The 23204-nt window shown below is 56.0% G+C and overlaps 1 protein-coding gene across 1 annotated transcript; it reads left to right on the top strand.

Moving 5' to 3' along the window:
• Positions 1-1790: 1790 nt before the first annotated feature.
• HIP1R (huntingtin interacting protein 1 related) lies at positions 1791-21260 on the top strand. The gene is made up of 32 exons (XM_082066325.1): positions 1791-1926; positions 7131-7194; positions 7603-7745; positions 8054-8110; positions 8350-8430; positions 8548-8624; positions 8915-8976; positions 10332-10472; positions 11283-11340; positions 11436-11511; positions 11735-11872; positions 11963-12021; positions 12090-12162; positions 12532-12715; positions 12791-12879; positions 13575-13691; positions 14147-14248; positions 14485-14679; positions 14930-15077; positions 15386-15472; positions 15769-15876; positions 16642-16778; positions 17059-17169; positions 17283-17341; positions 17511-17541; positions 17670-17732; positions 18164-18264; positions 18767-18872; positions 19622-19745; positions 19884-19945; positions 20117-20308; positions 20396-21260. The coding sequence occupies exons 1-32, from the start codon at positions 1834-1836 to the stop codon at positions 20441-20443; spliced, it is 3186 nt and encodes a 1061-aa protein (XP_081922451.1). The 5' UTR covers positions 1791-1833; the 3' UTR covers positions 20444-21260.
• Positions 21261-23204: the final 1944 nt, after the last annotated feature.

Raw genomic sequence — 23204 nt, 5'->3', positions numbered from 1 at the left:
TTTATGACACTGTACACGAGTGGCCACGGGTGGCGTGGGGTTTGTGAGCAGTCGGGGTCACCGAGCGCTGTGTCAGCGTTTTCCCTGCGCGGGGGCAGCTGAGGGGTGGGAGTCTCCGGCTCCAGCCGCTGCCATGAATTAATCGCAGTAAAATAACAACCCTCAGTTTCCCCTTGTTAACTCTTTCATATAATTTTCTGCTTTCTCTTTAATTACCTAAATGACAGCCTGCTTTCCTTCGTGTGCTAATGGCCTCAAAATTAGCCGACCAATTCTGATCACAGCCGCTGTCCTCCCAACTCTTTCCCTCCCTGCCCGCAAGCGTTACCCGCAGAGGGAATCTCAGCTTCTCACTTGTTTTATTTTTAAGTTTCCACAAGCCTTTAAAGCGCATTTGATTCTTCTACCTGCAGAGAAACTTTCCAGGCTCCATCTTCAAAATCAGCTGCTGTGGGTATGACAAAAATTCCCCCAAAAGCCACCAATGGGAATACCACAATGCTCACCCCAAAACTATCCAGCAACTCTAGTGTATGTCAAGCCCTGGAGAAATTGGTGCAAATTCCTAGTTTAAATGTGTTTAGTGTTAGTGAGCGAAGGCTCCCAATGCCCTTGTGAATTTAAGATCTCAGCTGATGGCTTTAAAATCAATATAGCAAACTGAGCTCAAGCGATGCAATAAGGATCCGCAGAGCCCTCGGAGTTTGTTTCAGGGCTGCCCCAGATTTGTGGGATGGGAAGAAGGGGAATGTTTGGGTTAATTTATTTGGGCACTAAGTGACTTACAAACCAACTATTATCTACCTGCTCTGAGGCTCGTATCGAAACTCAAGCTGCCTCAAACTGAGCTGCCTTATTTCTGGAAGCATTACAAATACCCCAGGGAGTGCTTTTGCTATTGTATTGTTGTGCTGAATTGTTATTAAAGAAAACAAAGCTGCCGTTCAGCTGCAGCCCGCTTTCCGCTGGGCTGGATTTGCTCTCTGCTGCAGGACTTTTCAGATGGGAAGGCTGAGAAGTGGGTAGTGATGCAGCTCTGAGTCTCTTAAGTGTGTTGTGTGTGTATTTCATAGAATCACGGAATGGGTTGGGTTGAAGGGACCTTCAAAGCTTATCCAGTGCCACCCCAGCCATGAGCAGGGACATCTGCACCAGCTCAGGTTGCTCAGAGCCCCGTCCAGCCTGGCCTGGGATGTCTCAGGGATGGTTCATCCACCACCTCTCTGGCCAACCTGGGCCAGGCTCTCACCACCCTCAGGGGCAACATGTCCAGCTTGAATCTCCCTTCTTTAGTTTAAAACCATCACCCCTTGTCCTCTCACAACAGGCCCTGCTCAAAAGTCTGTCCCATTTTTCTTATCGGCCCCTTTTAAGCACTGAAAGGCACAATAAGGTGTCCCTAGAGCCTTCTCTTTTCCAGCTGAACACCCCAACTCTCAGCCTGTCCCCCAGCAGAGCTGTTCCAGCCTCGGGTCACTCGCAGGGTTTCTTTGAGCGGGATGGAGACGGGTCTGTTGTGCTGCTGGGAACGGGACGTACAACCGGCACTAGGTGAGTGAGCAGAGCGGGAAGATGAACGCGGGGTCTGGAAGCACCGCGGCTGCAGCTTCGTGAGCCGCGGAAGAGCCCCGGTGGCTCCGGGCAGCGGGGCGGGGGCGGCTCGGCCGTTCCCGCACCCCCGGTCCCACCTGCCCGCGGGTGGGCGTGTGGCGGGCGGGGCCGGGCGCGGCCGCTGGGGGCGCCGTTGCGCGCGGGCGCAGTGCGCGGCGGGAGCGGCGGGCGGCGCCGGTCGGAGCTGCGCGGGGCGCGGAGCCCGGCGAGCGCGGCCCCGCCATGAACAGCATCAAGAGCGTCCCGGCGCGGGTGCTGAGCCGGCGCGGCGGGCACAGCCTGGAGGCGGAGCGGGAGCAGTTCGACAGGAGCCAGGCAAGGGCGGCGGAAGGGGGCGGGGACGGCGCACCCGGTACCGGCTGCGGTTCCCGGTACCGGCTGGGGCTGGGGGCGCTGCGGGACCGGCCCGCTCCGCTTCGTGGGGCATCGCCTCGGGCTGCGCTTCGCGGGGAGGCTCACCGGGAAGGGGGGAGGTGGGTCCCCGCCGGGCTCCGGGGACCCCCGGTGGGGCGGCGCGGCTGCCGTCCGTCCGCTCGTCCGTCCGTCCGCTCGTCCGTCCGTCCGCTCGTCCGTCCGCTCGTCCGTCCGTCCCGGCTGCCGGTGCGGCGCACGATCCCCCGCCTGCCCCACCGCTTCCTCCCGCCGCGGCCCCAGGACGGTCCCGCCGCCCCCGGGCCGGGCACCGGGGCCGCGTCCCCGCCGTGCGCCGCCGTCCCGGCGGGCAGCAGAGCCCCGGGCAGGCGGTGCGTCCCCCCCGCACCGCTCGGGCCTTATGGGCAGGTAAACACGGCCGTGAGCAAACATGCAAAGTTTATGGCCCCGGCCGTGCCGGCGGGAGCGCGGCCAAGCCCGGGGCCGCCGCGGGGAAGAGACGGGGCAGTGCCCTCGGTACCCACCGCCCCGGTACCGAGCATCTCCGCATCCCTGCAATGCCCCGCGGCGCCGGTCCCAGCCCCGTGGTGACACGGGCTGCCCGACAAAACCGGGGGCTGTTCGGCAGCGGGTATGGGTCACACGTGGGGTCTCCATTGGGGGTTCGGGGTGGCTGGTCCCAAAGTGGGTGGCAGAGTGAGAACAAAGCCCCAATGCGTTAGTGCCCAGCGGTGTCTGGCTTGGACGGGGGTATCCATAGCCCTTCCTGCAGCCCCCGTGGGGTGGGCGATGCTGGGGCACTGACAGAGCTGGTGTACGGCTTACGGGAAATCAATCGCTCCAACAGCCATGGGCAGAGATGGACAGAGGGACAGGCTCACCCGCTGCCCCAGCAAAAATAATGACAACCTCCTGGCAGGCATCTCTGACCCGTCTGACTTTTTCCAGTCTGCAAATTAATTGCAGGTGTTCTTCTCCTTTGCCCCTTCGCTGGTCCTTCCCCAGCCCCTGGGATGGTTTAGTCCTGGAGAGCGTCAGCGAAGCCAGGTGGTGATTTTGGGCCTCGCGGGGTCACGGTGCTGCTCAGCCGTGCTGGGTAGGAAATGCAGCTTGTTGGGTTTGGGAAGCAACATGAGAAAACCGGCAATTCCGGTTCCTTCTGGACACGTCTCCTTCAATTGTCCCACTGGGCAATGCTGATAACTAATCGTGGTGCAAGCGCTGCCTCGTGCGCCGAAGGGCAGCCTGTGCCCGCGGCAGGAGCGCGTCCATCCCCCCTCCCTTCCACCCCTCTGGGATGTTTTGGGCTTTTCAGTGGGATTTGTGCCCCACGTGGGTGCAGCTTTTCTTGTGGCAGAGCCACGTACAGGGCGAGCGGGTGGTCGCTCTACATTAGAGCTCAACCTGGGGCTTGCTGGTTGACAGTCATTTCCACCACCCAAAGTGACCTTTTTTTCCAGCATCTGCTGAAAAACCCTCCTAAAGGGGCTTTATCCTAATGCGGCTTCTCATAGCGGTGCTTCGGGTGAGAGCAAAGCGGTTCCAATGTCAGTACACGGGTATCGATCTGCCTTTTACGTCTAATTATAGCTGCCAGGGAGAGGGCCGCTGGTCACCTTTGTATCGCGGGGCGGTCGGTGGCACATCCTCTGTGTGAACCTTTCCTGGGTGCGGATTTCCCACCGCCCTGGAAAATGATGGTGCCAAATCCAAGCGCCCCATCTCCTTTCTCCAGCAAGGGCTGGGTCGGTGCCTGCGGGTGCAGACAGGGGTTGTTGGCCCTGGTGTGATCCTGGATGCTCATGGCTGATGCAAAACTCACACGCTTTCCCTGAAAATGCTTCTCAAGGTCTTGTGTCAGGGTGATGGAGACACCCCCGTCGGAGCGGCCGCGCGTGGGAGGTGGGAAGCCGCCATCCGGCAGCGGGCACTGGCTCTGCAGCCTGGCAGGAGGTAAAACTCGCTCTTTTCCACAGCCAATTCTTGCTTTTTTTAAACAAGAAGGTTAAGCGAGCTCTGGAGCTGCCAGGAATATGGTGTGTGTGACTACCGAGTGGGGCTTTTTTGGTGTAATTTGCCATGGAAAAGCATTAGGAAGGGAACTCCGGAGCAGCCGTTAGCAGTTTAGCTGATCTGGCAGCCTTTGTGCCGCTGGGCCGGGGAGATTTCCTGCTCAATGTCCTGCTGCCAAAAAATCACCCCCTGCTCCGGCGTCACGCTGGGACCCGGCATCCACCTGCCAGGTGGGGATTGCGTCCCCGTGGGATGCCGGGGTTTTGGGGAGCCGTGGGCGGGGAGGATCACGCCGTAATTAAAAGCAGCCTGGAAAGAAAGGGTGGATGTAAACTGCACTCCTTCATTTGGGCGCTTTGATCCCGGCTTTAGTCACTGGCTTGGTACGTGAGGGCTGTGAGTAAGGTGTTGGGGCTGCACCCGTGTGGGCTCCCGCAGCCCGCGGCCGGGCGGGTTTTGGGGTCGGACCCCCCGCTGGTGGGGCTGGGGCTGCTCCGCTCCCCGGCAGCCGTGGGGAACCGGCCGCAGGTGACGCGAAGTTTTGGCCGGGCTGGTTGCGCATCTGCAGTGACAACCAGGACCTGCCCATCTCCAGATGTGCTGATGATGTCCCAAGAGGCCAGGTTGGGGGTGAATCTCCCCATTTTGGAGCCATCCTCCACAGCCCAGCCTCTCCGGGCAGGGATGTCCTGAAGAGGCATACACATCCCAGGCTGCAGCACCACCCGTGCCTGTCTCTGGTCCCACTATCCCCTTTTTGGGGACCTCCTGGCCAGCCCAGGGTTTGGAGCCCATGGAAGCACACCTGAGCCGGCAGCCCCGAGGGATTGGCATTGGTTTAGTGCCACCGTGGTTTATTTGGGACCACACTGGATGAGGTGTCCCTGTCACACTGGTGCTGGGGGCTGCCCCTGCAGGGTCAGCTCCGCTGTGCTGGACGTCGAATGGCTCAGGTGAAACCTCTGCACTGAATCACCGAGGGTGAAACCAGCCTCTCCAGCAGCTCCTGGGCTGAATTTTGGCTAGTTGGGCTGGAAATGAAATTATGGGCAATAAACACAATAAAACCACAAGCACCAATGGGAATTACAGCCTGGTTTTGGGATGGGCCGGATGGATCCCAGCCCTATCCCTGTCCTGCCGTGCAGTGTCAGGTGGCCAAGCTCCTGTCCCCGGGTACATGGGACAGTGTTTCCTTTCCTGGGGGGTCTGCCCTCATCTCGCACATCGACCCCTCTGGCATCGCCTCCTGCCAGCCCTGCGGGGCTCCAGGCTGAGCCCGGCTCCCACTGGTGGGTTGGGACGAGCACGATGGGTTGGGACGAGCACGATGGGTTGGGACGAGCACGATGGGTTGGGACGAGCGCGTTGAGTTGGGACGAGCGCGTTGAGTTGGGACGAGCACGATGGGTTGGGACGAGCACGATGGGTTGGGACGAGCACGATGGGTTGGGGCGAGCACGATGAGTTGGGATGAGCACATCATGCTGCTCCCGCACACGGTGGGCGGTGAAAACCCCGTTTTGGGAGCTGTGTCTGCCCTGCTCCCCTCTGTGCAAAGCACCGCCATAAGATGCAATAACCCCTTTAGCAGCTCTTTGCTGTAAGATGCGTTTCCAAGCCCTGCCTCGCAAAACCATCGGCTCGTTGCTCTCCGGCATGTGGTAAACCTTGCTTTCTCTCAATAAGCCATCGCTTTGGTGTTGTACTGGGAGACGGCGGCAGCCATGAGGAGCTGTGGCACATCTCACCGTCTGAGCCGCGGTCAGGGGTGCAGCATCTCCACCTGCTCCATGGTTTTGGGCGGTTGCGGAGGTGCCGGGAGCTTTGGGAGAGGCAGCTGCACTGCAAGTGCCTGTTCCGGGCACTCTAGGCTCATTAACCTTCGGGGATAAGAGGATTACAGCGAGTCGCCAGCTTAACTCCGCTGCTGCTTTATGGCCTCGCATGGCGGGGTAATGCCCGGGGCTTCCCCTGCGCCGGGAAGGGCAAAACCAGCGTCTTTTCCCAGTGACTGGGCACGGTGTTTTGGGTCCGTCTCACTTTTTAGGATGCATTCACAGCATTTTTGCGGCTGTTGTGCCTGGCTTGCAGGCATGGGCATTTTTGGCTGTTTCAGGGCAGATTGGGTGTATTGACACCTGCAGCATCGCCCCTTGGGCAGCGTGTCGGGTTCCTCCTGCATAAGTCAGGAGCACTCGATAACTTGCTCTCGATTTCCTCCTGCAAGAAAACGCCTCAATTCAGAGACAATCAGCCATGTCAAAGCAGGTGCTTTCCCCAGGAGGGGAGAGGAGATTTTTATGAGGTTTCAGGCTCGTGGGGCTGCAGGGAGGGACCGCGTTTCTCTTCCGGCACAAGCACCGGTGGCGGAGCCGCTTCCTGCCCTCCCGGCTGGGACCTTTTCCTCTGCCGGTGACCGAGGGCTCACGGGCACAGCCCCACAGCCCCGGCGCTTGTGCGAGGGCAAAGCAGCGCCATCGGGGACCCAGCGAGGAGGAGGAAGATCCTCATCAGTCACAGCAACTCGTCATGCAACAACTGACCCCCGCCTGAGGTCGTCTGTTGGAATAAGCCCATAAATCAAAGCGTGCTGTGATCAAACACATCAAAATATAGATAATCCTCCCCCGATGATCACATTGCTCTGGATCTTTGCTCCGTTGAAAGGAGCATCGCGACCGCCGCTCCCTCCTTGCCCGGGGGCTGCGTGTCCCCAGGTGCTGTTTGCTCACAGCAACGGCATCAAAAAACCCCCTGCCACCCCCCTGGTTCAAAGGCTCCTTGTGATTAGACAAACAACTCTGGAATTTGGCATCTGGCTGTTGTGCCTTAGCGCTCCCCAGGCACGGTGCTGAGTTCAGGCTGCAAAAATGCAAAGATTTGTTTTCTGGTGCGGGGACAGCGGGAGCATCAGCAGCGTGGTTGGTGGTGGCCCAGCTCCGACCCATCGTGCTGGAGATGGGGGTTCAACAGGCCGCTTTGTTTGTGGGTAAAAAAGCCTACTCTGAGGTGACAAATGTGTTATAAAATTCAGGATATTCCCCAAAAGCGCGAGTGCTTCACTTCGGGGGGGACAGGGCAGCCGCGAGGGTGGTGCTGTGTCTGACAGCTGCTCTCCCCTCCTCTCCCAGGCCATCAGCATCAGCAAAGCCATAAATACGCAAGAGGCACCGGTGAAGGAGAAGCATGCCCGCCGTATCCTTTCCCTTGGCTCGCCTGGGCAGTGCGGAGCAGACCCAGTGCCGAGGCTGGAGGGGTTTCACCCCATGGGCGGTTTGGGAGAAGAGACCCCTCAGAGCTTGGTTGGGGGTGGCATAGTGTAGGTTTGTCCATCAGCAAAAATGCAAACGGGCAATGCAATAAGTTGGCATTTCTTTGGCAATAAAATGCAGAGGGCCCCAGTGGGCCCTGCAGCAGGGCAAGGTGCACCAGGAGAAGATAAATGGGGTTTTATTTGTGGGTGCAGCATCGCGCCGCTGATCTCCATGCCTGCGGTACACTCGGTGCATGTCCCCTTTTTAACGCAAGTTGCCCAGGAGCAGTCCCCGGCCCAGCCTGTCCCCCGCTCCCGTCTGTGTCCGGTTGGCCTTGACCGCAGGGCAGGGATCATCCTGGGGACACACCACGAGAAGGGAGCGTTCACCTTCTGGTCCTACGCCATCGGGCTGCCCCTGCCCAGCAGTGCCATCCTCAGCTGGAAGTTCTGCCACGTCCTGCACAAGGTCCTGCGCGACGGCCACCCTAATGTGAGTGTCCCCTCAGAATCTCCATTTTTGGCTCTTGCTGACGTTCCTCTGCACGGCCCGGGTGGTTTCCTTCCCTGTCCTGGCCACCTTCTCCAGGCCATGAAGCTCTCGGTTACCTCACATCTTTGAAACCTTCCCATGCAAAGCCCCAACCTCTGGCTGCCATTGAAGGGTTTAAACTTCTACTCCCAAAGCCGGAGCGGCACAAGGGGCCGGGGCCGTGTTCTTCCCAGCTTCAGGGCAGGTGGGTGCTTGCCCAGCTCCATACCAGCCCCTCCATGCCCCATCCCTGCCGATTTTGTCCCCAGGTCCTCCAGGACTGCCAGCGGTACCGCAGCAACATCCAGGAGACGGGGGACCTGTGGGTGAGTGGGGTGAACTGGAGATTTGTGACTTCCAGGGCGTTTGGAGGTGGGTGCTGAAAAATATAATGGGCATGAGGAAAGCAAAGTATCACCTGAAATAACGTGATGGTTACACGTGTGGTGAAGGGCAAGAGGGTGAGAGCCCTAGAGCTGGCGTAGGGTCAGCGGCACACGCGGGCTCTGCTGGATCCAGCTGCATCGCTTGGGATTCGCCACATTTCCCCTCGTGTCTCTGGCAGGGCCATTTGCACGACAGGTACGGACAGCTGGTGAGCATCTACACACGGCTCCTCCTCAGCAAGATCTCTTTCCATGTCAAGGTGAGACCCTCTGCTGCCTCCACACCCCGCTCTGCCAGGGTGGGGGGCTTCACAGGGGCTTGTGTCACATCAGCAAAACCAGCAACTACTGTTTTGTTTTATTTTTCCTTTCACAAGCATCCTGAGTTCCCCCCAGGCCTCGAGGTGCCAGATGAAGTGCTGGAAAAGACGGCGGGGACGGACGTGAACAACATGTGAGTGTCCTGGTGTGGTTGCCAGCTCTGTGTCACCTGGCTGGCAGCGTCCTCCTAAAGAAAGGGCTCCTGTCCAGGGCACCCATCGGTGCTGCATAAGTTGGTTGGATGGTGCCTGATTCCTCCTGCACCCACAGAGTGATGAAGAGCATAAATTCAGGGAGCAAAACCACCAAATTCTTATCAATCTGAGTTGTTGGTGGTGCAGGGACCTGCAGCAAACATGAGCAGCCGGAGCAAGGATGTCTCTGCCGCTGTGTGATGGGATTTTTTGGGGGTTTCTTTGGCAGCTTCCAGCTGACGGTGGAGCTGTTTGACTACCTGGACTGCGAGCTGAAGCTGTCGGAGTCAGGTGAGGAGGCGGCCGGTCCCTCCCGCTCGCCCCGGGGCTCTTGAGCAATAGTTTCGCTCTTTGGTCTGGAAGGGAGTTGGGCTGAGGTCAGCAGCTCAGCTCCTTCCTCCTTCTCCTCCTCCTCCTCCTCCTTCTTCTCTTCCTCCTCCTTCTCCGAGGTGTCTGAGGTCATTTCTCAGCCAGATTTCCCATTGATGCTCTCTAGAGGCGGTTGTAGGAAAACATTTCTGGAACGTGGCTGGTTTTAGCCCACCTGAGCAATGCAGCGTTGTTTTCAGAACGATGCTGCTCTGAAATATGTTTTTATTTCTTTTTGGTATAACCATGTTAATCATATGCATTACTCAAATCCTTTCTATCCCCCCGTAGCAGAGGCTGAGGCTGTACTGTACCTCTTGCTGAATACTCGTTTTGTCCTCTGGGGAGGGCTGGAGGCCCCTGCCCGTGTTTGCTTCTCTCACCTCCTTCTCCAGGAATTTTTAGATGGCTTAAAAATGCAGCGGTTTCCTCCTCAGTCGTGGGTCAAGAACACGGAGCTGCCCTTGAAAACAGGGCACAGCAGGAGAAACCGTGTTCCCGGCTCCCGTCAGCCTCCCGCTTCTCCTCCTGACCCACTTATACAGAGAATTTCTATTCATAAATACTTTAAAGCTGAGCAGGGAAGAAGCCGGCGTGGATGTGCTGGCTGGATTTCTGCCAAGGGAAGGGATCTGTTTCCAAGCCGGGGCAGGCGAGGCCGCGGTGCCAGCGGGTCCGTCCCCTGCCCCGCGATCCTCTCCCAGCTCCTTGCACCGTTAAATATGGGTGTTTCAAAAAGATTTGGATGTGAATTCAATGATCATCTCAATGTTGTCCATACAGCAGGTGGAGGGAACATAGAGCATTTATAAATAGGTTACTAAAACTTGATAACTCATTAAACTGTTTGTAAATTTTTGGGTAATTGTAACATGTTTCCATTGTGAAATATACACCTTTGAAATTGGGTCCATCTTTTTGAAACACCCTGTATAGCAGAGCAAAACCTCTTGGCTGCATCATGCAGCAGCAGCTCCTGAGGCTCAGCTGTCCTACCTTTGCATCATCCTGGGGTTAAATCCCTTCTTTTTGGGGTCAGGCTACCGGGGTCAGAACTGAGCACCCTTTCTCTCTGCCACCGTGCCACTTTTGGGTGTTTTTCTTGCATGGAGGGGGGATTTTCCCAGCTCAGTAGGACAGGGCGGGCAACAACCCTGGTGTTTACCCCGTGTCCTGGCAAAGCCACATCCGTGGCGGTTAATGATCAATCCGAGTCTCCCGGCGCAGGACGGCTCCGCAAACACGGCGCTGGCGCCTCACCGCGCTCAACCCTCCAGTTTTCAGGCAGCTCAACACCTCGATGGCCGTGTCGCAGATGTCGGCGGTGCAGTGCCGCCTGGCGCCCCTCATCCAGGTCATCCAGGACTGCAGCCACCTCTACCACTACGCCGTCAAGCTGATGTTCAAGCTGCACTCGTGTGAGTCCCCAGGGATGGGCTCCGCGCTCGTCTTTTCCCAGATTTGGCTTCTGGCTGGGTTTGGGGATCGGGCTTGTGTGGATGGAGACACCTGTCACCATGTCCCTGTATCCCAGGCGGGCTCTAGGGACCTGCTCCATCCCTCAGAGACAGCCAGGGTGAAGGAATTAAAAGGATTGGTTCTTGATGAATTCAAACCAATGTACCCTGGTCCGCCAGCCCCCTGCACGGGGTGTTGGTGTCTTCTCCCAAGGAACAAGCGACAGGACGAGAGGAAACAGCCTCAAGTTGCTCCAGGGGAGGTTTAGGTTGGATCTTGGGAACAGTTTCTTCCCGGAAAAGGTTGTGGGACATTGAAACAGGCTGCCCACGGCAGTGGTGGAGTCACCATTTAAAAGATGCATAGATGAGGTTCTCAGGGCCATGGGCTAGTGCCAGTGTTGGGTTGTGGTTGGACTTGATGATCTTGAAGGTCTCTTCCAACCGAAATGATTCTGTGATTCTGTTGCTGGGCAGTGTGCGGCACCAGGGCCTTCGCGTGGGTATTTTGTGGTTCCCACAGCTGCCTTTCCCTGGTCCCTGCACCAGGGGTGGGGACATCCCACTCCCATGCCAACCCCTCACATCCCGCTCCCTTCTGGCCTTCACCCCCCGGCTTTTGGAGCTGGAGGGATCCAGATGCATGTGAATAAATTTGTGGCCCCAGATCAGTCCCGGCTGTCCCCTCCATCGCTGCAGGGATGCAGGGGCAGGAGTAGGATGATTCTTGTGGGACCATTCCAACTCGGGACATGCTGTGATTCTGTGCAGGTCTGCCAGCCGACACGCTGCAGGGCCACCGAGACCGTTTCCACGAGCAGTTCCGCAGGTAACGCGGGGCCGAGGTGGGTGGTGGGGTCCCCTCCCTCCCGCCAAGCCCCGCTGCCTTCCCTGCGAGTGCTTTTTCTTTCCCCCCCTCTCCAGCCTCAAAAACTTCTTCAAGAAAGCATCTGACATGCTGTATTTCAAGCGGCTCATCCAGATCCCCCGGCTGCCGGAGGTACGGTGGGATTTTGGTTGTACATGGTGCTTTAGAGACCCTGTGGGTTTTGGGGTGCATGAGGGTGTCCCCACAGGTGAGTTTGGGGGCTGAGGACGCTGCGGAGGGACCCACCAGCCCATCTCGGCAGCAGGGGGATGGTTACCCTCCCTCCTCTTGGGGGTTTGTGTGTGGTGGTCCCCAAAACCACAGGCAATGCCACCATGACCCTGTGTCCCTGCAGAGCCCCCCGAATTTCTTGCGGGCATCTGCGCTGGCCGAGCATGTGAAGCCGGTGGTCGTCATCCCCGAGGAAGCCCCTGAGGACGAGGAGCCGGAGAACCTCATTGAGATCAGCACGGTTTCCACCACGGAGCCACAGGTGGGGACATGGGGATGGGATGGGGCCCCTGGGACAGGGGGGACAAGCACCTGCAGCCTGGCTCAGTTTGACACCCTCTGTCTTCTCCAGATCACTTCAGATATGTTTGAGCAAACCTTCGGGCCACCCAATGGCATTCGGGACGACAGGTATGAAGGTCTCTGGTGGCACAGTGCGGGAACACTGTGGCGTGGGGCCAACCTGCCTCTCTCTGCAGAGACGCACAGATCGAGAGCCTGAAGAAGGAGGTGGAGATGCTCCGTGCAGAGATGGAGAAGATTAAACTGGAGGTAAAGCCCGGCCGGGGAGCAGCCGGTGTGGGAGAGTGGGGTGGTTTTTGGTGCTGTTGCATGGCAGCCCCAGGGGGATGCAGCAGGAGTGAGGTCCTGGCACTCAGTGCTGTGTTTTGGGGCCTCTCCCCATGCCAGAACCTCACTCCTGATGCCGATGGGGAGGGGACACACGAGACCTGTCCCTCAGCATCCCAACCCACTGCTTGCAGTGGGGACAGAGTGGCTGCAGGTGCAGACGGGACAGCTTTTATGTGCATCTCGTGGCTACTTTTCCCAAATCACACCTGGATAGGGATGTTGGAGAGGGCACAGCTGCTGCTGGCAGTGGTGCAGGGCTGTCCCCAAGTCCCCCATGGTGTCCCGCAGGCACAGCGGTACATCACGCAGCTCAAGGCACAGGTGAACAGCCTGGAGGGCGAAGTGGAGGAGCAGCGCAAGCAGAAGCAGAAGGCACTGGTGGACAATGAGCAGCTGCGGGATGAGCTGGAGAGGCTGCAGAGGGTGAAGCAGGATAGCGACAGGTCCCAGCGACTCTGCGCTGAAGCAGAAAGTAGGTGCCCTACAGAACCCATCGTCCGCGGGACACCCCCACCGCGGTTGCTGATGCTTTTTCAACCTGTTCCAGAGAAAGCCAGCGCCACTGAGATCCGCTACACGAAGCTGAAGGAGAAGCACAGCGAGCTCATCAGCATACATGCTGAGCTCCTGAGGAAGGTAACGCTGCTGCCTGTGCCAGGCAGGGACACACCACTGCCTTTGTCCCTCTGCCACCGCTGGTGTGGCTTGTGTGTGCCCAGCCCCAACCTGTACTGGTCCCGTCGTCCTGCACCCAGTGGGTGCACTGGGCAGGGGGCACCCCTTGAATTCAGAGAATCACAGAAGCATTTTGATTGGAAAACACCCTCAAGATCATCAAGTCCAACTGTTAACCCACCCTTGGTGCTACGCTATGTCCCTGAGAACCTCATCTCTGTCTGTCCAACCCTCCAGGGATGGTGACTCCACCACTGCCCTGGGCAGCCTGTTCCACTGACCCCAGAATTTGCGGTTTGGCCTCCCCAGTGCTCAGCACAGGGACGGTCACTGCCCTGGTCCTGCTGGCCACACCAGTGCTGGTACCAGCCAGGATACTGTTGGCCTTTTTGTCCACCTGGGCACACGCTGGCTCATATTCAGCCACTGTCAACCAACACCCTCAGGTCCTTTTTCCGCCAGGGACTTTCCAGCCGCTCTTCCCCGAGCCTGTAGCACTGCCTGGGGTTGTGACCCAAGTGCAGGACCCAGCACTTAGTCTTGTGTCCCCTGGCAGTCAGATGCCATGAGAAAGGCATCTCGGAGCTATCCCCCGAGGCAGAATTTGGTCAGAATGAGCGCAGTGAACACCCATTAAACCCCGTGTCCCCACGCAGAACGCCGACACTGCCAAGCAGCTGACGGTCACGCAGCAGAGCCAGGAGGAGGTGGCACGTGTCAAGGAGCAGCTGGCGTTCCAGGTGGAGCAGGTGAAGCGCGAGGCCGAGCTGAAGGTGAGCGGCACAGCCTGGTCCTTCCCCACCGTGGGGCTTCACCGCCCAGCACCGAGCCCTCCCCAGCCCGGGACACACGGTGGTCGTGCACAGTTTGGGTGCAGGGATGGGGGTGGTTGATGTTGGTCCCTGATTTTGGAAGGAGTTGCCCTGGCTCCTTAGGGAAGTTTTGTTTAATGTACTTTGTTCCCTCTTGCCCAAATCTGCCTTTTCTTCCCCTGAGAAAATGCCACAGTGCAAACTGATGGGTTTGGGTGCTTTTGCTCTCTGGGGCCCAAGCTGGGGGTCGCTCCCAAAATTCCTGCCTTGGCAAAATGAGTCCCCCCAAGACACTGAAAACCTCTCCCGGAAAACATGTCCGGATTTGTTCCCCCGCTCCTGGCCGTGTGCCGGTGCGGAGCGGGGCTGGAGCGCGGTGGCAGCGGCTGAGCCCCCGGCACGGTGTGCGGTTGCAGCTGGAGGACCAGAGCGTGCAGCTGGAGCAGCTGCGGCAGGAGCTGGACACGCGGCGGGACGAGCTGGACCAGGCACAGCGCTCGCTCAGCCACGCCAAGCAGGTACGAGGTGGGGGGCACAGCGTGCACCCCAATCCCCATCACACGTCCCTGTCGTGCAACACGGCGTCCCTGCCACCACTGTGGTGCAAACAGCGCGGGGAGCCCTTGTGGGGCTTAACATGGGTCTGCCCCATCAGTGTCATGAGCTGGGCTTGTCCTCAGCTCCCCCCGCGTAACTGCTGGGCTTGCGACATGGTGCCAGGTGAGTGGCAGGGCTCTCCTGTCCCCACTGGCAGGCCAGCACGGAGCTCAGCGCCCAGGTGGAGGCTCTGCAGGCCGAGAAGGAGGTGCTGAGGCGGTCGGTGAGTGAGAAGGAGTGCGAGCTGCTCTCTGCACGCAGCCTTGTCGAGGAGAAGGAGCTGCAGCGGAGCCAGGAGGTGGACATGGCCACGCGGGAGATCCACGAGCTGCAGGGCCGGCTCCTGGAGAAGGTACGATGTTGTGTGGAGAGCCCACTGCCCCTCCGCTCGCTGGGGCAAGACGTGGTTTTGGGGTGCTGAGCGGTTGGGGGGCTCAACCATTGCCAATGTAGCTGGTGGGTTGTGACTTGCACCAGTAAAAATGGTGTGTTTGGGTCTGATCATACAGATGGCCCCTCAAGGGATACACTGGTGATGGGACCATGGTGACAGGGATCCTGTGTCCCCGTTGTGCCACTCAGCTCTTCCTCCTGCCCCACAGAGCAACCAGGAGCAGAGTCTGCAGCAGAAGCTACTGGACGAGCAGTTCGGCATCCTGCAGGAGACAGTGCGGGAGGCCGAGGACATCCTCCGGGACGCGGTGGCCAAGCTGGATGACCCATTGCATGTCCGCTGCACCAGCTCCCCAGGTACCTCCTGCTTAACCATGTGGCCGCAACCCACAGCCCCTTCTGAGACACGTAATGTTGCATCTCAGCTACCTCCAGGCATCTTTTCCCACCAAGCATGACACTCAAGGTTGGAGTCTGACTTCTCAGGGATAAATTTTTAGCTCTGGTCTCAGCATTATTTGGCTTTAATGACTCAAATTTTAGTGTTGCTCCCCAGCCGGGGCTGTGAGGACTCAAACCATCTTGGCTTGCACTCAGTGGTGCCCTGTGAAGTCAGCACTCGTGCTCATTCAGACCCTGCGCTAATGAAGCTAAATTGGTTGCAGATTACCTGCTCAGCCGGGCGCAGGCGGCACTGGAGTCCACGGGCAGCCTGGAGAATGGACACGCGCAGTACGTGGCCTCCATGGCAGGTACCTGGGGCTGGGACCGGTGGCATCGCTTGCATCTTGCTTTTATTTTCATCCATCCAGCAGCCCCCGGCTGCTTTGGGGCTGTTGGCAAGTGCACAATGCTCTGGTGATGGGAGGATGTGGGGGATGGAGTTGAGGGGTCCCCATGTGCTCGTTCATGGAGCAGCCTGCAAGCCGGAGGAGACAATAGTGACCTCTCCAAGTGCTCGTACTGATCCCTTGGGGGGTTGCAGCTCTCAGGGCATGGCCAGTGGTGCCCCGAACAGCAGCGCCTGACCATGTCCTCTCATGGGCAGATGCCGCGGGGCTGGTGGGGGCTCTGGCCCTCTTCGCACACCTGATGGCCGACACCATCGTGAACGGCAGCGCCACGTCCCACTTGGCTCCCACCGACCACGCTGACCGTGAGTGCTGTGTGTGGGTGGATGCAGTGGGTGTCGGGGGAGCTTTTTGCTCATGGGGCTTGTTTTTGGGGTGGCTGTGTTAAAGGCCTCTGGGGTGGAGGCTGTGTGGGGGGTAGGTCTTCCCACCGTCCCCCCAGCTCCCTGTACTCCCTGACATTCCCTCCCTTCCAGTGCCCCTTCCTGCGCCAGGAACGTCACTTTACTCATGGAAACTGATTTATCCTTTTCTGCAAGAAATTGGCTGGATGCTGCCAATGCTCAGCATTATTTCCATCAGGCTGAAATAGCTGGGGGTGTTCAGCCTGGAGAAGAGAAGCTCCAGGGAGACCTTATTGCACCTTTCAGTGCTTAAAAGGGGCTGCTAAGAAAGATGGGACAGACTTTTGAGCAGGGCCTGTTGTGATAGGACAAGGAGTGATGGTTTTAAACTAAAGGAGGGAGATTCAGGCCAAACATGAGGAAGAAATTGTTGCCCCTGAGGGTGGTGAGAGCCTGGCCCGGGTTGCCCAGAGAGGTGGTGGATGAACCATCCCTGGAGACATCCCAGGCCAGGCTGGACGGGGCTCTGAGCACCCTGAGCTGGTGCAGATGTCCCTGCTCATGGCAGGGGGGGCACTGGGGAGCTGGGAAGGTCCCTTCAACCCAAACCATTCTGTGATTCTGTGATTACACGACTGAAGAGAGGAGGAAGAGGAGGGTGGCCAGGCTGAGATTTGGAGACCCCTTGCCCGGTGTGGGCTCAGCACTGACCCATCCTCTCCGCAGGGCTGACAGAGACGTGCCGGGACTGCGGGCAGCAGAGCCTGGACTACCTGGGCAAGCTGAAGGACAAGCAGACGCTGGGCTGCGCCGAGCTGGGGGACGTGCGGCGGGCGCTGCGGGGGGTCCTGCAGCTGGCCCAGGTAGGAGATGGAGCCCAGCGCACCCCCCTTCCTGCCAAAACTACACCTGTGATTGAGTTTTTTCACCTTGATTTGGGGCATTTATTACATCTGAGGTCCCTGTGCCATGTTTGCTGCAAGTTGGTGGCATGCGTGCCTCCACCTTTGTGGTCTGCAGAACGCTGCTCCTGCAGCTTTATTTACTTAATGGGGTAAAAAAAAAAGGGTAAAATACCTGTGTTTGGTGTTATTCCTTGCAAATATTCCTTTCTCTCCCTCTGCCTGAAACCTCCTGCGGCAGGAGCTGAGACCCAAGAGTTTAGACATCAAGCAAGAAGAGCTGGGGGACATGGTTGAGAAGGAGATGGCCTCCACCTCCGAGGCGATTGAGGATGCTGTCAGGCGGATAGAGGTGAGACGAAGCTGCAGGACGGGCCATTTTGGGGCAGCAAAGTGTCCTCTTCTCCACCCTGCTCACCCTCGCAGCAACACGATATCCAGCCTTCCTCTCATGTTTCCTGACAGGAGATGATGAGCCAGGCCAGAAACGAGAGCTCCGGTGTTAAGCTTGAAGTGAACGAGCGGTGAGTTGTGAGGTTTCTGCCCCGTGCCCGTACCCTGCTGAGCTGCGCTTTACTCCAAAGCTGCTCATGCAACCTGTGCTGAGCACAAAATTCTCTTTAGAAGAGAAACTTTCTTCCCTGGCCGTGCTGTTGGAGGATACTGAACACTTTTTTTTCTGTTTCCCTACAGGATTCTGAACTCCTGCACAGACCTAATGAAGGTCAGTACTGCAGAAACTTAGCTGGGACAACAAAGACTGCAAAAACCAGAACTTCCCACCATCAGCAGCATCAATCCTTCTCTATAAATTCCCTATCAAACACCAAAACCTGCTTTTCTTCATTCCAGGCTATTAGACTTCTTGTAATGACATCTACGAACCTGCAGAAGGAGATAGTAGAAAGCGGCCGGGTAAGCCCTCCCCTACGCTTGTTTCTCTGCACTGACATGAAATGTGGGGGAATTTCCCACAATTTGCAGCAATATATTGAATTTTGCACTTTCCCGTGTTAGTGGTACTCTGGCAGTCCCGCTTGCTGGGGACGGGCCGCTCAGCCCTGTGTTCTCCGCACACATCACTGTCACCTTTGCAAACCCTTGTGTGTTTTAAACCCGGCCCAAATTTGCAGGCTTGGGGCTCCAAAGCTGTTTTTTTTTGGTACATATTTAAGCAAGGCAGTAAGAGCAGCCTGAAGGGCATAGAAATGCTGCCAATCCCTTGATTTATGGCTTTATATACGAATGTATTTATTGTTACATTTTATATTGATATTTTACATGGAATTTATATATTGTATATTAGGAACAAGTTAATACAGGCCATAATATTCTCTTAACAACAGGGGGCAGCAACAACTCAGGAGTTTTACGCCAAGAACTCGCGCTGGACGGAAGGGCTGATCTCTGCCTCCAAGGCGGTGGGCTGGGCGGCCACGCAGCTCGTGTAGGTACCGGGACCGGGACCTGTCCCTGTGCTCGTACCCAGGGCCAGTCCGTGCTTCTCCATCACCCCACAACCCAAACTGCTGGGTCTGCATGGAGCTTTATTGCTGGTTATTATAAAGCATCGTAGTCCCTGTTGGACCAGTCACTTGCTGTAATCAAATACTCCTGGTTGCTGCTCAGATGGTTGTGGACGGGGCGGTTGGATCAGGGCAGGGTGTCCTCCTCCCAGGGCAGGAAATGGGGATGTTTGTTTGGACAAACCTTCAAAAATCTCATCTACTTCATTATAAAAACACAATCCTGCCTCCTTTTGTATTTTATACCCTGAATATGGGCTTTAGTAATTTGCTTTGTAAATGAGCTTTAACTACAGACAAAGCTGCTGCTTCCAAGTCTGATGCTGATTTCTAAGGGTACAGCAGGAGGTAAATAACCTGCACTTGCTTTGTAGTGCCCAGCGAGTATCTCTGACATTATCTCCCTTCTGATCCATAACGCAGAGAGTCAGCAGACAGAGTCGTCCTGCACACGGGCAAGTATGAAGAACTGATCGTCTGCTCCCATGAAATCGCCGCCAGCACGGCCCAGCTGGTGGCCGCCTCCAAGGTGAGCGTCCCAGCGGGACCGTTGGTGCGCAGCTTGTCCACTCTAAGCCATTTTGTTCCCCTGGTTTTGTCCCACGGGTGCTTTGGGGCGGCAGCGCGTGGCTGCCGTGTTCACCGGTGCTGCGGCCGCCTCCCGGAGCAGGGAGGAAGGGCGAAGCTCTTACTATTTTCAAGTCAGTTTGTGATTTTAATCCATGTGTCTTCACCTGCATTAATATTCCCACGCATAGCAGGGCTTGCCTTGCAAATGAAGGTGTATTAAACCTCCTGTCAAACTGATTATATAAAGAAAATGTTAAATAACTAGCAGGAAGCCTCAAATAAGCAACTGCAGCAGCCAGCATTGAGGGTGGTGGGTTTCGGTCCTTGCCTTGTTGGTGTGGGTGAAAATGATGTGTGGAGGTTTCTGTGAGCAAATGGGGGTGCATGCTGGGGGGAGGACGACCCATCCTGCTTTTTACAGTAGATGATTTAAAATTAAGAGCATGGTTAAGAAAAAAATAGCTCTGTCTTCACCGATGCTGCTTATCCATGTGTGCTCAGCTCATGTACTGGGGCTGAAGGGCCTTGTGGGGGTCACCTTGACTGGCCCTGATGGGATCAGCAAAGATAAGTGTGTGTCCCTCTGTCCGTCCATCCTTTTCCCCCCCAGGTTTTCATGCCCAAGGGCTGTTCTGACACGGTGTGCCCGCTGTCTCTGCAGAACATGGCTGTGGTGGGGACCCACAGCCGCCTCCGTGCTCTTTGCAGGTGAAAGCCGAGAAGAACAGCAGGAACCTGGGCCGGCTCCAGGAGTGCTCGCGCAACGTCAACGAGATGGCGGCCAACGTGGTGGCTTCCACCAAGTCGGGGCAAGAGCAGATCGAGGAGAAAGGTGAGGTTGTTGCAAGGAAAGAGAATGAAGAAAACCCACCCCAAATCCTTTTTCTAACTTGGCAAACACGCCGAGGTGTCCGGCCAGCTGCACTTTGGCATGTGAGGGGTGCGCTGAGCACCCTGCTTTTCTCCACAGACACCATGGACTTCTCGGGCATGTCGCTCATCAAACTGAAGAAGGAAGAGATGGAAACACAGGTATGGCCATGAATCATAGAATAGTTTGGGTTGGAAAGGACCTTCAGAGCTCACCTGCTCTGACCCACTCAAGACGAGTCCCTTCATCGGCAGAACCTCGGGGGCTGAGGGGGTGGCTGTGGCAGCCCCGGGGTGGGCATCGCAGGGTCCGTGACGGCTGTTTGGGCGCAGGTGAAGGTGCTGGAGCTGGAGAAGCGGCTGGAGGGCGAGCGGGTGCGCCTGGGCGAGCTGAGGAAGCAGCACTACGCGCTGGCCGGGCCCTGCGACATGGCGGAGGAGGACGGGGACGCGAAGCCGGCACCAGCGCCCAGGCGAGGCATCCTCAAGAAGCCGCCCATCGCCCAGAAGCCCGGCCAGGGGGAGGTAGGGTCCCCGGGGTAAACATACATGGCAGGGGGGGTGTTCACAGCACAGTGACTGATGGTTTTGCTTTATTCGCTCTGGTTTCAGCCCGAGCGAGACGCCGGCCCGGACGCGCCTCCCGGGGTGAACTTCTAGCAGGGGCTGGCCGGCCGTTACGCGATCGCGGTGCCTTGGCGCTGCTGTGCCTTCGTGCGCGGGGTCTCCTCACCGCCTGGCCTGGAAAACTGGATTTTTTAAAGTTTTTTTTTTTTTTAATATTTTTAATTTTATTTCTTCACTCGCTTCCTGTCCGCAGAGCGGGGGCTCTGCCGGCTCCCCCGACCGCACAGGGTGCCCTCCCACCCCTGCCCTGCCAACCGCCTCTCCCGGGTTTATTTAATTTGGGGTTCCTTTGGGTTTGTTGTTTGTTTGTTTTTTTAAAAATCTTTATCAGCACTAGACTTTTCCAGTAAATGTAGCGCTCTGCTGTACTGCTGAGACCCTTTCGAACAACTGTGAACTGTTTTTAAAGTAGGAAACTGTTGGGCTTTTCTTGCAACCATTTTTTTTTTAAATTCCCCTTTTTCAGCCTAAGGGATAATCAGCCTTTGTTTCAGCAGAAAGGGAAACACGAGCCTTAACTGGTGCGAAGAGCAGGGCTGTTGGAAAGGAAAAGCAGTTACCGGCACACACTGGCAATAAGGATACCACCTTTATTTTTTTCTTTTCTATTTTTTATTACTACAGCCATGTCAGGGGATCAGGTGCGTTCTGTTTTGTATTTAAGATAATTAGCAGACTTAAATCTAACCGTGGCCGATGGGAGCCAAGGGGTAGAGAAGTCTGCAGCAATAAGGAATTACTGATGTGGAGAGACACGGGGGCGGAAGAGAAAAGAACCCGCCAGCTGTATATTCCTTTGGAGCTACTGTTAATACCAGGATGTAGATTATTAAAGAAGCAATATTTAAAATACATGTTGTGGTGCCTGGTCAGCTTGTCGGTGGGAGGACTGGGGGCTTTGCTCATTGGCCCAGAATTTTGGGGCAGCAAAAGGCAATGAAGTGCCTTGAAAAAATGAGCTAAAAGGTATGGGACACTGATGGGGATGTGTGTTATATACATTTATAAAAAAAAAAATATAGATACATGTGTATATACACATATGGGTATAGATATATCGTTTTGTGAGCGCAGCAAGTGACAATTCTTATTTCCCCACCAATCGTATTTATAAAGTGTTCCATATGTAAAGGCTTCAGTGTTTGGTGTGAGTGGGCCAGGCAGCTGCTCTGATCCTGCAAGTGACATTGAGACCTCCTCCAGCCTGAAGATTTACACCTTTCTCAGCCTTTCTGTGAAGGGACGGAGAATCTCCCGTGGACAGCAAAGAGCCGGGCGAGGGGTCCCCAGCTGCGACACCGAGTGACAACGATGTCGATGGAGACAGAGCAGCGGCCGGGCCAGCTCCATGTCTCAGTTTCGTTTCTTGCAGCAACCTCTTCTCTGGGTACCAGGAAGCACTTTCCGCAGCAGCTCGCAGTCTATTTATAGGTGGTGATAAAGATATATTTGCTGGGAGACTGACGTCACCCTAACCACTCACAACGATGCGTTTCATAATGGAAATACTGATTAATCAAGAATGGTACCTTTTAAATCCCACTACTGTAAGCCTAGCCGCAGCTATATTTAAAGAATTCAAAAATAAAGTAAAACATGGCTTTAAGAATGCTGCTATGGTAAACGTAACTCATTAGCATTAGTGGTCTTGAACGACTTAAATACCATTACTGTATTTATAGAGAGAGGAAGATGTTTCAGTTGATGTGCTACTGAGAACAGATTTTACTCAGTACCTGTAAAAAAAATGCAATGGAAAATAAGTGCGAGTTGGGCAATATCCCGGTCTGCTCCTTCCACCAACTTCCTCCAGTCCAATGTATTTTTTTTGAAGCAGCTTTCAAACAGTCCCTTATCAAACCCCTCCTTCCCCACCCCTCGGCTCCCCGGGCAGCCAAATCTCGTAACCACAAGTTAGTTTGAACAGTCGCTCATAAAGTTCAGGACAGCATTGCTACAGAGAGCAAAGTCCACAAGACACAAGGGTCTCTTAGATCATTGGGAACAAAAAAAGCCCATTGAAATCAAGCACACAAATAGAAACCACTGCTCTGACACGCTCCAGGGAGTCAGGTTAAAAAGCTTCTGTAAAATTATGTTTTAAAGAGCCTTTAGTTAAAGCCACGAACAGCAGCCGCCCATTCGCAAGGTTTTGTCCCTTCTGTGCCTGGCAGCAGTGAGTAAGGCATGAGTTTCCTACACCTGGGCAGGAATATTCATAGTGACCATATTTCCTGAACAGCCCCATCAGAAAAATGATGGGAAATACAGAAATATCACCTAGTATGACCATTTAACAAATGCCTAAAGCGCAACAGAAAAATACAAAGACAGGCTGTGTTCCTCTTACTAACCATCTACAACTGCTGGTAACGTGAGACAACTAATACACCAGCGCAAAGGACGTTGCTGCTGAACACGGGGGTGCTGCAAATCCATAGAAAAGCTGTGTTAAAGAGCTGCTCTGTTCTGTAGCCACCACAAACAGATCGAAAAACAATGTAAAAAAGGTATTTTCTTCCATATATGATCAGTTATGCAGTAGTATCCTATTTCATATTGCTATAAAAGTGACAGATATCACAGAGTATCACATCAGGTCTTTTCTGTCCTCTGACTCATGCTCCTAAAGAACTCTGCTTGAGTCATTTCTTCTGACTCGTCTTGGCTGAAATCGAAGCTTTTCCTCTTTTAACAAATAAAAGCGGCTTTCCCCCTTCCCTCCGCTTTTCCAGGTGAAGATTCTGAGCGCTTCCACTATTCCAGCTAATTGCAGGACACTAAAACCAAGGGA

The sequence above is a fragment of the Streptopelia decaocto genome (assembly GCF_964273445.1).
Source record: "Streptopelia decaocto genome assembly, chromosome: 15".
NCBI lineage: Eukaryota > Metazoa > Chordata > Aves > Columbiformes > Columbidae > Streptopelia > Streptopelia decaocto.
The sequence above is the reverse complement of the archived record's forward strand: the minus strand, read 5'-3'. Positions and strand labels throughout refer to the sequence as shown.

Excerpts from the sequence above, each read along its gene's own strand:
- HIP1R (XM_082066325.1), top strand. The coding sequence starts at position 1,834 with ATGAACAGCATCAAGAGCGTCCCGGCGCGGGTGCTGAGCCGGCGCGGC. Across the intron at positions 13,692-14,146 it reads AGCGCGAGGCCGAGCTGAAG|CTGGAGGACCAGAGCGTGCA; the intron begins GTGAGCGGCACA and ends GTGCGGTTGCAG. Across the intron at positions 17,170-17,282 it reads ATGCTGTCAGGCGGATAGAG|GAGATGATGAGCCAGGCCAG; the intron begins GTGAGACGAAGC and ends GTTTCCTGACAG.